Source organism: Sceloporus undulatus, chromosome 1 (genome assembly GCF_019175285.1).
Source record: "Sceloporus undulatus isolate JIND9_A2432 ecotype Alabama chromosome 1, SceUnd_v1.1, whole genome shotgun sequence".
Classification (NCBI taxonomy): domain Eukaryota; kingdom Metazoa; phylum Chordata; class Lepidosauria; order Squamata; family Phrynosomatidae; genus Sceloporus; species Sceloporus undulatus.
Genome location: NC_056522.1, coordinates 310,566,898 through 310,586,031, shown reverse-complemented (window position 1 = coordinate 310,586,031; position 19,134 = coordinate 310,566,898). Strand labels below are relative to the sequence as shown.

Sequence of the window (19,134 nt, the reverse complement as noted above, 5' to 3'; positions counted from 1 at the left end):
CTAATACTGCTTAGAAAGGTCCAGAAACAAGCACTGCCTGATGCCCCACTCTTTTTGCCTCAATGCAGTGTGTGTGTGTGTGCACGTGCATGAGTGAAAGAGGTTCCCCGTCGGCTTTGAAAGTCTCCTCCTCCCATCAAAGAAACACCCCCTTTAGCCTCTTCTTTCCTTTCCCAATCCAATTTGAAAGCCTTTCCTTCCCATTAAAAAAAAACACCTCAGTCAACCCGTTTATGAGATTAGACTGAATCAGTTCGAGCTTGTGAGTACTGATGACGTGGACAAGATCCTTGGAAAGGTGAGGAAAATGACATGCCCTCTCGATCCCTGCCCATCATGGCTGGCCGTCCGGGGGGGGTGATGCCTTCATGGCACTTCTTAGATGTGTCATCAATGCATCCCTTAGGGAAGGTCATGTACCATGTGCTTTAAGAGAAGCAGTCGTTAGACCGCTTCTGAAAAAGCCTTCCCTGGACCCCCTGGACATGAAAAACTATAGGCCTTTTTCTCATATGCCATTTTTGAGTAAGGTGAGTGAGAGGGCTGTTGCTCTTCAGCTCCAAGTGGTCTTGGATGAAGCCGATTTTCTAGATCCATTTCAAACTGGCTTCAGGACGGGATGGGGTGGAGACTGCCATGGTCGCCTTAACTGATGAACTCCGTCTAAGCATCGACAGAGGAAGTGTGACCCTGCTGGTGCTATTAGACCTCTCAGCAGCATTTGACACAATAGACCATGACATCCTCTTGGAACGCCTGAGAGAGCTAGGAATTGGAGGGACTGCTTTGCAGTAGTTCTGTTCCTTCTTCTCAAGTAGATTCCAGAGGGTGATGCTCAGGAACAGTTGCTCTTCAAAAACAAAGCTTAATTGTGGCATCCCTCAGGGTGCCATCCTGTCCCCAATGTTATTCAAGATCTATATGAAGCCGCCGGAAGAAATAATCCGTAGACATGGGGCAGGGTGTTATCAGTACGCTGATGACACCCAAATATATTTCTCCATGTCTAGAGCATCAGCGATGACGACAGATGGCATTTCTCCCCTCAATCAGTGTCTTGAGGCAGTAATGGACTGGATGAGGGAAAACAAACTCAAGCTGAATCCAGACAAAACGGAGGTACTTACAGTAGGGGCTCCTAAACCAGGTATCGGGTTGAAACCTCCAGTCCTAGAGGGGTTCACGCTCTCCTCAAAGGACTGTGTTCACAGTCTGGGGGTGCTTCTTGATCCGTCACTTCAGATAAGAAGTCAGGTGAATGCAACGGTCAAGAGCGCCTGCTATCAGCTTCGGCTGATACGCCAGTTGTGCCCTTTCCTGGAATTGGATGACTTCAAAACTGTAGTACATGCACTGGTAACCTCAAGACTTGACTTTTGCAATGTGCTCTACATGGGGCTACACTTGTGCCTAGTCCGAAAACTTCAATTGGTACAGAATATGGCGGCCAAGTTGATCACTGGGACATCTAGGAGTGACCATATAACACCAATATTAAAGTCACTCCACTGGCTGCCTATTAGTTTTCGAGCACAGTACAAGGTGTTGGTTATTACCTTTAAAGCCCTACATGGCTTGGGCCCAACCTATCTAAGGGATCGCCTACTTCCATATAATCCGCCCTGTACTCTCAGGTCCTCTGAGAAGAATTTATTGCAACCTATAAAAACTAGACTGACTGCAACTTCCCAGAGGACCTTTTCTGCAACTGCTCCCAGCCTGTGGAACGGCCTACCGGACAAGATCTTTCAAATCACCAACTTAGACAGCTTCAAGAAAGCTATCAAGACGGATCTCTTCCAGCAGGCCTTTCCAAAATAAATCACTCAGCCATGTGGTGACTGCCACCCCCCCCCACATATATATTATGACTCTGCCACTTTTACTGGTTTTAATTGTTATGTAATTTTAAATTCTATATTGTTTAATTGTCTTTTGGGGGGGATATTTTGTATATATGGATGTATTTTAACTCTCGTAAGCTGCTTTAATTGTTTTTAACAAAAAGCGGGCTAGAAATAAAAGTTTTATTGTTATTATTTATTTATTATTATTTATCTTCTTTTTCTCCTTCCCAGTCCTATTTGAAAGCCTTCTCTTCCCATCAACGAAACACTCCATTTAACTTCACTTTCTTTTCTCACCAACCCAATGTTAAAACTTTTCCTTCAACACCTGGGATGTGGTGTTAGGTGGTTGGGAGAGGTCCAGAGAAGGAGAAGGAGAGATGGAAGTGGCATTTTCGCCTTTCCATCCTTTGTTATAGCCCCCTACGTTTTACCCTCGATTTATCCACTGGCAAAGAAGGAAAAACCTTCATATACTGTTCCAGGCTTAAAACAAAAACAGCACTAAGGGAGCATTCTTTAATCCTGATGGCTTTGAGTTATGGTCTTCCAAGAGATATTTGGTAGTCTAAAGTTTGAAAGAGAAGGCCAAACAGAGTGGTTCTTGTTTACTCAAAAGTAAATCATACTGATTTCAGTGGAATAAATCATGGATAGTACCATTTAAGATTGTATACTTAGTCACATAATAAAAATTCTTACCCAATAACAGGATGTTTAAAGCCAAGTTTCCTTGTAGCTTCCTCTATTTCCTTTTCTAACCAAGGCTGTGGGCGAATCAAGTATTTGACAAACTGTGAGACCCACCACACTGCAGGATCTCCATGGACACGAATTAATCTATCAGCCAGATCCTCTGGTATAGCCAGTGGCAAATATGGAGGCCGTGGGTGTAGACTGTCAACTATTGGTAGTTCTATTACTTGAACATCTTTATCATTTGTCTCTCCTGTAAAAAAATAAAAAAAAAATACTGTATTCTCAAAGTTACCTGTACATCTAACCGGGAAACCATTTGTACCTTTAAAAAACTGGTTTGATAACTAGATGAAAGATCATAGAAATATAACATAATTCTGAAAAAAAAAACTACCTTAAGTGCAGCCCTTTTACTTTCAACTACACATTAAAAACAATTCCAAGAAAATCAGATGGCAGAAAAACACAATGTTACTTTATTTTTATTTATTTTTTTGCAGAGCAAACAAATATTATCAGGATACATCTAGCAATAAGAGCATATTTGTTTAAACAGGCTGAATAAGCTTGGAAGAATTGCCAAAACAAATGCAGATCCCTCTACTGTCTCAGCAAGGCATGTGATTGGTGACCACATTCACAGAACAGCAGATTTGCAAGTAACTTCTCCATACATCAAAATATTACTAAAGAAACTTTGAACATCCAAAGGTTTTGGTTTTTTTGTCTCCTAGATGTTAACCCAGTCCCAAGCATGTTTAAGAGTTTTGTGTCCTAGTTTTTGGATCCCCAATGGAGACAAATGAATGCATACTATGTAATCACTGAACCAAGAAAACAGATTCAGATTGGAAACTACAATGATTAATGCTAGGATAGTAGAATGTGAACGTATTTATAGCTCTGTATTTATTTCCTCTTTTTAAAAATCACTTTTGTCTCAGTCCAAATGCCAGGATTGTATATAATACAGCAGCTTTCAATCACAAAGTATGTAAATGAGAAAATGCACTCAGTAACAATTATTTTTAAAATGCCTTCACTTCTATTTTCACTTATCCAGAAAAGACTCAGCAGCAATATCAGATATGTTTGAGAATACAAAGAATATTCCAGATTGCTTGAAACTATTTCAATAGTTCATCATTCATTTCTGCCCATCCTTGGACCATAGATGTGAAGTGTTAAAATGACAGTTCGCCACTGGTAGAGATGGCAGGCAATTAATTTGTAATTTCTGATCAACATGATCTTCAAATATAATGCCTACGGGAGGGCGTGAGAGGCAGAAATACATTCCCCAAAGACACATGAACACTTTATTTTGCTCTCTTTGTAACAGATAACAACTCATTTAATTCACTTGCACTAACTTAGGGGTAAACTACAGATGGCAGGTCATGCCAAAAGTTAAAGCAGAGAAATGGGCAATTTAAAATGCAGCAGAGAGTGGCCACTATTTTTTCCAACTGCTTCCTTAAAATAGGGGATGGTAAATGTAAAAGTGATAAATTACCTCATCCCGTTTTTGTGGCCTCTGAGACCCAAAGAATAAAGACCACATACTTCCAATTTTTAAATGAAAAAAAAAATCTGAACAAAATACCCACCTAACATACAAAAATGTAGTTTTTGTAGAGGCTTACGGAGGATTTCAGTGCCATATTAAATATTCTAAACATAGCTCATTCCTTCCAAATAAAAATTAAAAATATTATTGTTATGTACTTAAGTTAAGAAATTATGCGTGCATGTGAATTGGTGTCTAATTATTAATTTCAACAGCACATCTTTTAATAATGGAAAATGGATGTAGGAATCTTTGTTTATTTTAGTACACAACTAGATAAATAAGAATGTTTGCTAGAAATAAATGAATTTAAATGGAAAAAGTTATCTGGCTTGCTTAACTTCTTCCAAGTGTTGTTTCTGTTCCAGATATCAAGCAAGAGATTGGGGAAAACCACCATTCAGTCTTGGGTTGGACAACATGGTACCATGAGAACTTCGTGTGTGCACAAGTATCTTGAGAGTAGACATAATGCAGATAGTACTGAAGATATGGTCTTTCTGGCAAAGACATACAGAACCTAAACAGCCCAGTTTCTCTCAATTCCCAATGAAGAACAGTTTAGAAATGTTAGAATTTAAAATAAAGAGTAGGAAGTATGTACTCATCCTACACAAAATTATCACACCTTATCAAATGCTAGTATAAAAGTGCTCTGTTGAAAGGGTGATTTACTGCCAGACAATCACCATTTAATTTCTTTGCTTATCAGACACTCTAAATAATTATATGAAAAACAGCATACTTCTGCAATCATTTATTCTTTCTTAGGTTGATAATGAAATATACTGGCCTTTCAGAAATAAAACATATTCATTATATCAAATTATCATGAAGAGTAGAAGTAAATCTGAAATAGTAGATGCCAGAAATAATTTATCATTTGTTGAAAATACTGTACAGGGTTGGATTTTAAATGTATTCTTTTTGTTATTAAACGCTATCAATATAATTGATTTAATATAAACAGATTGACTGGTCTAATGAATGTTGTTCTGATCTGCATTCTTCTCCCACTGGAACAACATTGACTGCATCATATTTCTTACCATCACAATATCCACTGGAAATAATTAAGGTGGAAGCTAAAATCTTGTGGATGTCCATAACTTATTGGACTCACAGGGTGAAACTGGGTTAGAGGGCAGAGGGAACGAACAGCATCAAGAAAGGAAATATGTTTAAAATGAATCCAATGAATGAAACTTTTTGTTGGTTCCATCTTACACAGCGTTTGATGCAGCACAGGACAATTATTTAAATGTTTGAGGGCAAGATTTCCTGAGTCAAACACTCAGCCCAAACATCAAGAAAATGGAAAACAAGCACCAGTCCTCCATAGCACAAACTAACTGTGAGGCTGTGTCCATATTGCAGAAATAATCAGTTTCACAATGCATTAACTGCTGTGGCTCAGTACTATGGAATTTTAGAAACTGTTGTTTGTTGTGGGACCAGACTTCTCTGACAGAGGCGGCTAAATATCTCACAAAACTACAGTTCCCAGAATTCTATACTATTGAGCCATGGCAGTTAAAGTATTGTGAAACAGGATTATTTCTGCATTGTGGATTTAGCCTGAGATATCATTGCCTTGTTGGGTTTGTGTCACATATGCAAACTCTTCATTTGGGTTATCGTAAGCTAGAGATTGCCTTGAACTAAGACCAAAAACCCTTCTTTCCATACAGTACTGCATATGTATCCAGTAATTGTGAAACTATAAGGGGTTGGCAAACTGTGTCTCAAAGATTTCATTCTCTGGGCTGGTTTTTTTGCCTTCCAGGAATAAAAAAAATTGCCTTGTTTTCTTTTCCAGGCCATTTCAGGATCTTGTAAAGCCTTTTTTAAAATCAGAAAGTAGACAGGACGTTCTCACTTTCAGGTCAGTTTCTTTTGTAGGCAAGGCTTCTGCTAGGCTTGAAACAGCCCAGGGTTGGACAAAAATGCTCCCTGCACCCCCCCCCCCCCCATGTGGTCCAGAGATTCCCCTCCATGTGGTCTAGGGATGATCCAAGATCTTATTGGTGTGGGGACATGTCCCCCTAACCCAAACAGCTGTCCACCCTACAGTAAAGTAATGCAATCGAAACAGTTAAGACCACTGCTATCAAGAAGGCCATCACCCATTCTTTCCAAGCCACAATAACCTGAAGTACCTCTCCATAGCAAGGAAAGGCAACAAACTATGCCTCATTTCTAGTCTTAGGCCAGAATCCTATTGGTCCACTATGGCAGCAAAATAGTCCAGATGTTGGGAAACTGTGGCCTGTGGGACTCATTCAGCCCCCAACCTCCTTTACTGGGCTACCACCACCACAAGACCCTCCCGTTTTTAAAAATCATCCAAATTGCTACAAATTTGCCCAAAATGTGACAGTTTGGTATTATTCATATTTCACTACCACCCAACTAAAAATGGCCCAAAATGCAGGAAATGAAAACTAGATGTGACTTCTAGTCATCCCTGGGCCACATTTTTAGCACAAAATGTAGCAGTGAACCTTGCCACGCAGAGCAGGGGCAAAGGCTGGCCAGTGCTGCAGTTCCCACGCTTGAGTTGGTTGCCCACTCTTGCACTAGCAGTTCCACTTTTGCTACAGAGATCCAAAGCTGCTGAGGGAAGAGACCGAAAGGCTATGAGTACCAGTCAAGCTATTTTTCCAAAGCCTGCCCCAGGGGGAGGGAGATGTCCTGAGAATATGCTCTAAAAAAGCTGGTTTCAATCACTGCTTTTGAACAGGAAATGGACTAAACTAGCCATCCCAGAGGACCTACACTTCAAACGACATTGCCCCATTATAAAGGAGGCACCAGAGAAACAGGATGTTTGAAGTCAGCAACCCACCCTCCTGATTTGTTTTTTTTTTAACTTGTTGTTCTGCTGTGCCAACAGCACCTTTTCCTCCTGCCATCACGATGTTACTGCTATTGCCTGTATTAGTGCAGCTGTGCAGGCATAACCATCCATCCAACAGGCAGAAGCATGGACCAGATTATTCCTCTCTGGATCATAGCAAAGCTACATCCAGTGAAATCAAGCAGCACAACTGATCGGTTAGAGTGAAAGGGCATGGGATCCATTGCAGCTGAATGGAGAGATGTGACAGAACACTTCCTGACCATAAAGATATACAGATGTTCTTCCCATGCACCATCCACCACCTCCATTTGTAATGGACACAATTTAGCTGGAGACTGGAATATATGGACCATGGACTATGTCTATGGAGTCAAGGAAATATTTTTCCCTTCAACATGGAATTTAATAAATATTAAAGATATAACCAGTTTTAATGTAGAGGTATTCATTCATTCATTCATTCATTCATTTTTATGCCACCTTTCTTCCAAAAAGGGATCCAAGGCAGCTCACAAGATAAAAACACTTTAAAAACAATTTTTAAAAGCAATTAAAATAACCTAGTTAAAACAATATAAAATTAAGATTAAAAACATACAAAAGTTAAATAAAAACATACAAAAGTTAAAAAAAACATAATCTAAAACACCTACCCCATATAAAAGCCACCCTGTCATGATTTTAAAATGTGTGCCAGAATAAAAACATTTTTACTTGCTGGTGAAAGATAAGAATTCCAGAGGGTGGGAGCTGCCACAAAGGCGGCTTTCTCTTGTGTCCTCACCAAGCGAGCCTGCAATGCTGGTGGCGGGATTGAAAGAAAGCCTTCTCCTGAAGATCCCTCAAATAGTCTTGACCTAAGCCATGTAGGACTTTTATTGGCAATGACCAACACTTTGAATTGTTGCTGGAAACGAACCAGTAGCCAGTGCAGTTGTTTCAACAAGGGAGTTATATGCTCCCTTTAACTCCTGGTGAGAGACATGTGCTTTGCTTAGATACGACATATGAAAAACATTAAAACAATCTGCCAGTGGCTGCAGAGGGGCAGAAAAACGTAGTTTACATACACTGCAGAAGAGTGATAGCCCACTTTTAAGAGTGCTAACTGAAAGCAGCAAAAGGATCACAGTGATTAAATGAATGGAAATACAGTTGGACCTCTTTAGCCATGGCTTTTTTAATCCACAGATTCAAGCATCCCACGGCTTGAAAATGTTCACACACACACACACATTATTTTTTCCAAATAGCAAACCTATATATAAGGGGCACCATTTTTCTATGCCATTACAGTTGTCCCTCCATATTCGCTAGGGTTAGGGGAACAAGACCCCTGTGAATATGGAAAAACCACAAATAACAAAAACACCATGTTTTTACCTGAAGGACAACTCTCTAGGAATCTCTAGGTCCTCCAGTGCAACTCTGTGGTCAATGTCCAACATACACTGACCACAGAATGGCACTGGAGTAGCTACAAAGGATCTTCCAGTGCAACTTTTAGTTAAAGTTGACCACAGAGTTGCACTGGAGGACCTAGACAGTCCTAGAGAGAATATATTAATGAAATCTATGAATAATCAAATCCGCAAACATCAAATCCACAAATATGGAGGGATGACTGTATATTTAATGAGACTTGAGCATCCATGGATTTTGTCATCCATGGAGGAGCCTGGAACCAAACCCCAGCAGATAACAAGATCCCACTGTATACAAATAGTGAATGCTTAATGTTCAGAGCAGAGGACAGCGCTGCATTTACAGCAAGGCTTCAATGTCCAACCCAGCAATCACCACACCTCAACCTGAAGACCATTATTCTCTCTTCAACCACTATCAGTTCAATAAGCTCACTTCCAATTTTAGGAGCCAATCGTTATGTAAAGTCGAAGGCTTTCATGGCAGGCATCCATAGTTTTTTGTGGTTTTTTGGGCTATGTGGCCATGTTCTAGCAGAGTTTCTTTCTGACGTTTCGCCAGCATCTGTGGCTGGCATCTTCAGAGAATGTTCATACAATTGTTACTATTGGTAGTATACACCTGATTTTTTCTTTCTTTCCATGCTTTCAAGAAATGGACCAAAAATAGCCTCATCATAAAATTTTAACCGCTATGCTGCACAAGTCTACTTAAACTCTTAACCTAGTTTTAAAATGTACTTACTGCACAATACCGTACATGCTCCCCCTGAGTAAGTCCCACTGTATTCACTGGGGCTCAAGCCCAGAAAAATCATGTGCGTACAGTTGAGATTTTCAAAATTTCAGACTACTCCAGTGGATTTTTAAGCTAACAGCAACAGCTCTGCAAGATTACATTATTGCACAAGGTATCTTGTAATGTACATCAAAGCTGCACAAAATATCTCCACACCATACAGTACCTTTACTACACAGCAAATGTATTTCATGCTTCATCTGCTGTTTGCTATTGTGCTGATGTAAGTGCAATAAGAAATTCAGATATGGTCTCCATTTTAAGAATAATTTGCATATGGAGTTCATGGAAATCATGCAAGGAGAAAAAAATTGAAGATGTTAGTCATAAGCCTGCATTTTCTGTTTCTGATATTAGTTCAGATGGTAGGGAGGGATATTTGCAAGTTGGCACCTCCCCTTTGGCCATGTGGTCACTGGCAGATTTTCAAAGTCAAGGAAATTTAGTGTCCATTGAATCATGAAAAGGCCAGCAGATACCAAAAGCCCACTGTATATGTTCTCACATAACATCTGCAATTTCTACAGATGTTTTGCAGGTAGTACAGTAACAGTGAAAAGAGTAGTAGAGGATTACCTGAGCAATATAAAATTGGCATCACAATTTCAGGTTGCCAATATTTCTAAACAGTGGAAGAACCACAGTTATAAGATACACATAGAGGCATCAGTAATGGCTGAACTAGAAAAGTATATATTTAAGTTTTTACCATATTTCCTTGAGTTAAATGTGCTGAAAGTACTGTCATCATTATATCACTACCATAGATATTTCCACAGAATGGCTCTCAGTGCATGTGTAGTCAGATGAAGGCCAAAGTTCTTTTCAGTTTGTGCATTCTGTGAATCCCCTAAGGAGATGTCACTGTTGTCTATTACACACTGTATTGTTGCAATTGTATTGTTCCAGTTCTTTTTGATTTCTTGGAACAATTTGGATTAATCAGTTTAACTATTTAATAGTTTTTATCCAAATCTGCATCACAGATATTATGGGCTGCTTATTAACTAGAAAATGTGTATCTGTAAGGTGGTTTACAACATACTTTTGTTTTGCAGTTTGGCTAAACAGTTTGCTAAGTTTGGTATTAGTTTCTCTCTCAAAATAAATATTTGACAGCGGCAAACTTATGATGACGTGTTATTATTATTATTATACTTTATATAGCGCTGTAGATTTACACAGCACTGTACATACAGACAATAAAATTGATAAAAATGAAACCTGCCAATGGCGAACATTCTACAAAATACATATAAAACAATAGATAGTAATACAAGATACAATTAGATAAAATAAGGAGGCAACAGATTGAGAACATCAGAGATCAAATAAAATAAAATATCAGATAACATGTTCCTCAAAGCTTGTTATTTTTGTCATTAAATGTTTACTTACACTTATTTAATATTAGAACTGATTAAAATGTAAATTTTGTGGACATTTTGAAGCCCCACTCTTATTTTTTTTAAGAAGTCAAAACCTTTAAGAAAAATTGATGTACAGTACTTATGTACATATCAATTCTAACCTTACTTTACTGTTTTAGCAACATAAAATGATTAAATCAAAACTTAACAAATAGTACTGTACTCTATTGCATATACTATATACAATTTAAAAATAAAAAGCCCTTGATCTGTACAAGTAAAACTGTTTTACATCTGAAACTAACGAAAGCTTGCAAGGTGGAGCACCATATGCTACTTAAACACGTATATTTCACTTTTGTCATGTACAAGAAGTAGGAAAAATTACCACATATTTTGTAATTAAAGCAATACAGTATAGTATTTGGACAAAAACAGTCTTATCCAGTCATCATTTTGAGGAGTAAGCTAGTAACATATGTTATTAGTTAGGATGACCCCATGAATGAGACATCTCCAAGAAACCATTTTGTTAACATATTTCAAAATAATTCAACATTGAAAATATTTAACTTGTATTGTTATGGCAAGCCACGGTGCACACATACAAACAAACACAACAGTTTGTGCCTCTTATCAACATGGCAGCACCCACTAAGTTTATAAATGTATCTGGGACTTGAGTGTTGCATTGCCTACAGTATGAACATTTTCAGAGGAATGAGTATTACTCTTCAAGCTGTGTAAATGAACATCAGAACTTCTCTGGAACTACTCAGAAATCTTAACTAGCTTGCCAAATTGAGATGCTTTTTTTTAAAAGGCCATCTCTGAGAGAGAGAGAGAGAGAGAGAAGTGGAGAGGGAAAGAGAGAGACTCATACTCTCTGGAGGAGAAGGACTAATTAAAAGTATTTATATGAGGAAAGGAAGAGCCAGACATTGTATTTTTCATAGGTATACAAAGAGTGCTTAGCTGCCTTTTCATTTTTGTCTGTGACAAAGGGAGTAATATGTACAGCATCTTTTAGGGGCTAGGCATTGATGAAACTGCAGCAGCCACTAGGAGAGCTCTTAATAGCTGATTGTCTGCAGGCTCAGCACATCACTCACCAACCCATGTAAAAGAAGAAGGAAGCCAGTATCACTCACCAAGCTATGTAAGGTAGACTTATTTCTCTGTTCACAAATCAATTTGCTATTTTTTGCAATCCATCACAAAAATTTGGAAAATTCCCTCCCCAGTCCATTTCATTTTCTGTGAATGGGGTCACCAGCTGAGAAAGAAGTGCTATGTCTACAGAGGGTTGGAAAGCCCCAGCTTACTTTAATGTAATAGCATACAACTTCACATAATATGGTCCAGTTACTCCTTTATTTTGCTTTAGGAATACTAAAACTTTCTAGAGAACATTAACTACTAAAGCCCTACATGGCTTGGCCCCAGCTTACCTGAGGGAACGCCTCCTCCCATACAATCCTTCCCATAATCTCAGGTCCTCTGGGAAGAACCTACTGCAGTTGCAGAGAACTAGACTGAAGACAACTTCCCAGAGGATGTTCTCTGTTGCCACTTCAAAAATCTGGAATGACCTGCCAGATAAGATCCGTCATATAACATCATTGGAGGCCTTTAAGAAGGCAATATAAACAGATCTCTTCTGGCAGGCCTTCCCTAACTGATCTCCTCAGAGTTTTCACTCTCCATTTGTTTAGCTGTACCCATCGGACTTTGATCTTGATCTATTTTATTAACCATTCTATTGAGAATTGTTTTTAATGGTATTTTAGGGTGGGAGGGAGATAGGGGAACTAGGATCTACTATGTCCTGTTATGCTTTTATCTACTGATACTCATGTTTGATTTTATTGTTCTTGTTTGATGTTACCCACCTCGATCCAATACAGGGAGAGGTAGGATACAAATAATAATAATAATAATAATAATAATAATAATAAGCTAGGTTCATAGAATCATAGAATCATAGAGTTGGAAGAGACCACAAGGGCCATCCAGTCCAACCCCCTGCCATACAGGAAATCTCAATCAAAGCATCCCCGACAGATGGCCATCCAGCCTCTGCTTAAAGACCTCAAAAGAAGGAGACTCCACTATACTCTGAGGGAGTGTGTTCCACTGTCGAACAGCCCTTACTGTCAGGAAGTTCCTCCTAATGTTGAGGTGGAATCTCTTTTCCTGCAGTTTGCATCCATTGTTCCGGGTCCTGTTCTCTGGAGCAGCAGAAAACAAGCTTGCTCCCTCCTCAATATGACATCCCTTCAAATATTTAAATAGGGCCATCATATCACCTCTTAACCTTCTTTTCTCCAGGTTACATATCCCCAGCTTTCTAAGTCGTTCCTCATAGGACATGGTTTCCAGACCCTTCACCATTTTAGTCGCCCTCCTTTGGACACACTCCAGTTTCTCAATGTCCTTTTTGAATTGTGGTGCTCAGAACTGGACGCAATATTCCAGGTGGGGCCTGACCAAAGCACAATAGAATGGCACTATGACTTCCCTTGATCTAGACACTATACTTCTATTGATGCAGCAATCCATTTTGTAAAAGCTACTTTACTTCACTACAAATACATTTAGAAATCATTCATCTATGCAGCTATTCTATGGACAACCAACTTTACATACCCATATGGTATAATTTCAGAGCAATATGTGGTACTTTGTTTTTGTGACTGCCACAAATTTAATAGTTTAATTTATTCCCTCATTTCACTCCTAAATCGCCTAAGACTTATTGGAAACTATTTTCTCATTGGAGGGCACAATTTATACATTTCTATTTTCAGCATATTAAGAACTCCCCTAGAAACAGTAAACTTTATCTATTAATTTACAAAGAAGTAGCTGTGTTAGTCTCTTGCAGCATAAAATGGAGGAAGGAAGGGGACAAGGCAAAAAGAAAGAATGCAGCAGCAACTTTAAGACTAACTGGTTTTTATTTTAGAATGAGCTTTTGTGGATATAAACCTGCTTCATCAGATGCAATACAGTGTGATATCCAGGCCACAGGACATAAAGCATATCTATCCAATTGTGAGAATGGGACAGAATGTAATATGGTCCAAAAAGATGCAAATCAAGACCCTTGCCCTAAATTTCCAAAGGGCTCCGTGATACAGGTCTTTCAGCTCTTCATAGTAGTCAGTCAGATGTGTGAAAGGAATAAATCTGTTTACCAAAAGTCAGTTTCCTTGGGTTCGAACCCTTCTATGAGAACATTCTTTTTGTTACAAGTGCAGCCTAAGGTGGTCCAAAACCACCTCTGAAAAGAAGTGGCTCTTTTCTGCTCCTTGCTGCAGTCTATTTGGGACTGTGATAAGAGATGCTCTCGGGGCTGCAATGTGTGCTTGCTGTAGCTCTGGGGTGATTGGGCTGGGAGCAGCTTCTGACCGCTCCCTCCTGCCTGTCTGTTTAGCCCCATTCTCCTTTACTCCAAGGAGATCTGCGCATTGGTTATAAAGCACCTTATTCCAGATGGGGTAAAGGCACATTTAATTTTCAAAATGGGTGTTATCGCATCCACCCATGACAGGGCAAATGCAACCTATATACAGCCTGGATGCTAGCCGGGCTTATCCTGCACCTTTTCAAAAATGAGATTTATTTCTATTTTTGAAAAGGCACAGGATAAGCCTGGCTAGTATTCAGGCTGTAAATGGGTTGCAGTCACCCCAGCACGGGTGAATGCGATAACACCTGTTTTGAAATTTAAATGTGCCTTTATTTATTTAGCCAATGTGCTAATCTCCCACATCTCTCTTTAAAACAGAGTAAGCAAAAGTGCAACTCTCCAGATGCTGCTGAACTGCACATTCCAGCATTCCTTACTGTTGGCTATGGCTAATTGCAACTGTAGTTCAGCAACATCTGGAGGATATAACATCTGTCTCTGTCATAAACTCCTGAATTTCCCAAACATTTATAATGAAAGACTGTAGCATAACTACAAGATTATGCATAAATGTACAGTACCAGAACCTGTCCTCTTAGCCCATCTCAGCTGAATACTATATAAAATACCTACTACGATCTTCTGCACTTTTCAAGAATAGCCCATTTATCATCTGTTGTTATAACCTGCTGTGTTTGTGTATGTGCCACAATTTTGCTTCTCACTTTACTAGGGGTAACATTTGGAAAATTTAAGGATAGTCTATTGACATTGATACTGCTGTCACCATTGTCAATAAATAGTGGCCATGTGTCAGTAATAACCAGTGGCATACATAAAATTCTATTTATTCTTAGCATCTTGCAGATTATATATTCCTGAAAGATGATAAATTCCAGCAGGAGTGGTGAAGATATGATTCCTCCAAACTGTGTCTTCTCCCAAAGCTCCCAAAAATTCAGGCAAAATAAATAAATAAATAAATAAAATTCGAAAAAGTTCAAACGCTGTTCTCACATGTCTCCAGGAGTAGCAAATTTACCCAGAAAACTCTTAGTTTTTAAAACTAAATCCCCAAGTTGGAGGTTGTAACTAGAAATAAAATCTGGCTGTGATATTGGGTTAAAAATAGCATGGTGCTACAAAGGCAAAAATATGCCCCTGCCACTAGCCATAACTGCCCACCCCCTGGTTTACAGAATTATCTACAACTTCTCTTTTGTGAATAGGAGCTGTGGCAAATACATGCTCCAGAACACTGTTTTGCATTTTAAGTCTAGTCACCATCAAGTGAATTCTGATTTTGTTGTTGTACTGCATTTCTCAAAGTACACTCTATTATCCTTATTTGAAATAAGAAAACATTTGTGCATTTCTTTGACACAGTTGAAAACGCCAGCATAAAAAATATCAGGAAAATATTGGTGCTACCAGAAAGCATTTTCTTCTAACATATAATTTCTACAGCAGTAGAATATAATTGATTTTGGAATGCACTCAGTTGTTTGCTCCATTACCCATGCCTAGTAGAGTGCTTTATTGCCTCCACACCAGTAAAAATGCATTTGATCTAAGTATTCCTAAGTATTCTTCCAAAAGGTTTGTTTTTACTGTCAGTACTTTCCTTTCACAGGAATGCCTACAACTTTATGATGTAGATTAAAAATAGATCCCAAGCATATTCTCAAACATCATCAATTCAAATTACCACTGATTCAAAACAGAAATATGTGAACTTAATTCTTCTGTGACTGGGCTAGAAATAAATAATGTGCAGTATGATAAAACAGAACCATTGTTGTTTGTGGCACACACATTCATACCACAAGTTTCTCAGCTAAAACAAGTTCTGCAAATTGTTTAGGTGCTTCAAAGTCCCGCAAAGCCTCCTTGAAGAGGCAACACCACAGGGTTAAAAAGAGCTCTATGACTTAAACCAGTGACCTTCATCCAACTTAAAAACCCACTGTTGACTTCCAGTCATGTTATGTCACTGCAAAAAAAAAAGTTTGGAAAAATTTATAAACAATTAATTATGTTTTAGAAAATCTCTGTACAAAAAGTGCCAAAGGGGCTAATAATTTACATTTTATATCTATATAAATCTACAATTAATATATATCTTATAATAGTTACAATTTATATGTATGGTACTGTGAATGACTTAACTTTACAATGAGACACAAAAGATAATCTTCAAATTAGCAGTCAGTGCTGTACTACCCTTCTTATGTATACAAGGAATATTCCACTGAGCAAAATCAAAATTAACTTAAACCTACAAAGGAGCTCCAAAACCAACTATGCTAATCTCTCATTCATTTTACTAGAATAGTAAAAGAAGATAATTCAAAGTATATACACACACTCATTATAATCAACATGATGTACTTTGCGAACAGTATATGTGAAGTGTTTTTAGTAATCATCATGAGCACTCTACTTAGTATCTTCCACCAGACACAAGACAGCCACTCTAACAAGATAGCCAAAAAATCCAATCTGACACATAATCGCAATAAAGAAAAGAAAAAAGAAAAATATGACAGTGATTTCATTTCATTTCTAATATAAGGACTAAGAAAACAATGGAAAGTTATGTTCACAGTTTCTTCAAATCCATGTTAATGGACATCTCTTACTAGAATGAGACCATTATTTCTATGAAAAGATCAAGACAGTGATATTAAATTCTAGAATTTAAGAGACAGTGAGTTAGAAATGGATTTTGCAATCCGCTTAGGGCAAAGGTTGACCATATGATGGCCACCAAATGTTTTAGCTTACAATTCTTATAGGCCCTATTATGGCCAATATTCAAAGATTAAGGGAGCTGCCCTTCAAAACATCTGGAGGATACCAGACAAACCTTAATCAAGCACACCAAGAAAACTGGTACATCTCTATTCATCATTACCTGTAACTTCTTTGTGTAGAACCATCTTTAAACCTTTCACTTGAATGAAGAGTTAGCAAATCTGAGTTTTCTGTTCACTTTTGAAATAGAAGTGAGTACACACATAGGAGCACTATCATCTTTTTCCAGTTTCTGGCTTATCCCTAAAATGCTTTCACCTGTTTTTTTGCAGCGGCAGAATATATGATACCTAGTTTAGAGAGGCTGAGATGAAAGAGGAAATAGACAATAGAAAGAGAAGAGGGGACAGGTTGTCAAGGTTGTTGTACCTTGTTTCTTATGGAGTATGTGTAGCATAAGATTTGACATTTAGATTACAAAATAGCAAACCACAAGTTCTATATTGTACACATCATAATGGCTAACTACATAACAATATGATGAAGACAAAGATTTAAAATGTTGTTTATTTATCTATTCAATATATAGCCTGCCTTTCTCCAGGGTTGCAGAAATCAGTACTGGAAGACAAATATTTTAATATTTCCAGTTAATCTTAATATTCACACACAGGTTCACTTTTTGGCACTGTTAGATTCTCATAAGAACACAATTGTCTCATTTGTCAGACATGGTCAACACTCTTTCCACTGCGACTCATGGTACTTATAAGATAACTCCCCCACCCTACTTCCATACTCAGTTTGGGCATATCATGTGAAGTTCTCAAGAACACTCCCATGATTCTTTGCCAGAGATGTACAAAGGGAAAATAGCTAATTTATGGAAGGCTGAAGGATTACTGTCAAATATATTATTAGAAGTCATGCTATTTTTCCTTAATACTAGAAGTGATTTAATTAGTCTCTGAAATACACATAAATGGCTAGTGCACATAAATAGAAAAGACAGCAACAATGGTGCTTAAAAATAAAAATCCTCTTAATTCACAGATAAACCTCTTAATTATTTTCACACTAGGTAACTACATAAATTGTTTCAGCCATCACAGGCTTGAACATATTAAAATAATTACTAATCAAAATTAATTAAAGTTTTCCAACAGGGACAGTTCAGTTCATTAGTATGAAGATAAATGCACAACTTTAATTACACTCTGCTTGATAGGAACAATTTAGTACCTGTTATTTAATGTCATTGACTGCTAGTTCTTACAAAGAAAGAGCACTGCATGAGGAACAGAAATATTAAGAAATTATACTTTACCAGAGTCCTGATATTTTCCTTTACATAATTCCTGGGATGAGTATTTTGTTTATACAGTAAATACAGATAGAAAACTAATGGAATAAACAGTCCCTTATATTAGAGAGAAAAAGTGTGGTGGTTTGAGCATTGGGTTAGGAATCTGGAGCCCAAGATTTGAATCCCCACTCTGCCATGGAAACCTTTGGATGATTTTTGACACATCACACTCTCTCAGCCTCAGAGGACGGCAGAGGCAACCGTCTCTGAACAAATCTTGCCAAGAAATCCCTGTGACAGGCTCTGTCGGGACGTAGAGAGACAAGCTGTGCCCCCTACGACCAGGATGCCTAGAAGAAGGTCTGCCAAGAGCGAAGCTTCTGCAAGGCCTGCAGCAAATTTCCTCCCACACACAGGCTGCCACTTTGAGCTTCCAGCCTGAAGAAACAAATCTCCAGACAGCAAGATTTCACCCAACACGAGGACTTTTTAATCTTTGTGCCAAACGATTTACAAAGATCACACAGAGTATCAGACCGCTGTCTTGAGTACTCACAGCTATATAAACTAACAAAGTGCTTCGCCAACCACTGACCATAACAACGCAACAACGGAGATAATCACCTTCCCCCTTATATAGGTGGTCTTCTTGGAAGCCATGTGACAGTCATGCCACCAATGAAACCTGGCTGGTTTCATACCCAGTACCTGTTGCATCAGAACACTGCCCATGATGCACTGCTGGCTGACTTCACTTACTGTGCATGTTGCATCAGACTTCCCATGATGCACAGCTTACCAAATTATTATTATTATTATTATTAAACTTTATTTCTAAAGCGCTGTAATTATACACAGCGCTATACAAAGTCGGTAAAATTAAAGAGTATATAAAAGCCTGCCCAAGGCGTACATTCTAAGATAATAACAATTAAAAGAGGAATAGATAAAATTACCATATAGAAAAGAAAAAACAAATTAAAAACATCAAATATAAAACACATCACATCACATCAAATATTATCAGACAGCTAGATGATAATCACAAATTCCCTGAGAACGCTTCCCTAAACAATATGGTTTT

The 19,134-nt window shown here is 38.2% G+C and overlaps 1 protein-coding gene across 1 annotated transcript in view; it reads right to left on the bottom strand.

The window, feature by feature from the left end:
• The window catches only part of FUT8 (fucosyltransferase 8), a 151,825-nt gene that overhangs the window by 20,997 nt on the left and 111,694 nt on the right, over positions 1-19,134 (bottom strand). The window contains 1 exon segment of the mRNA XM_042445868.1: positions 2,550-2,796. Coding sequence (XP_042301802.1) covers positions 2,550-2,796 — 247 coding nt within the window.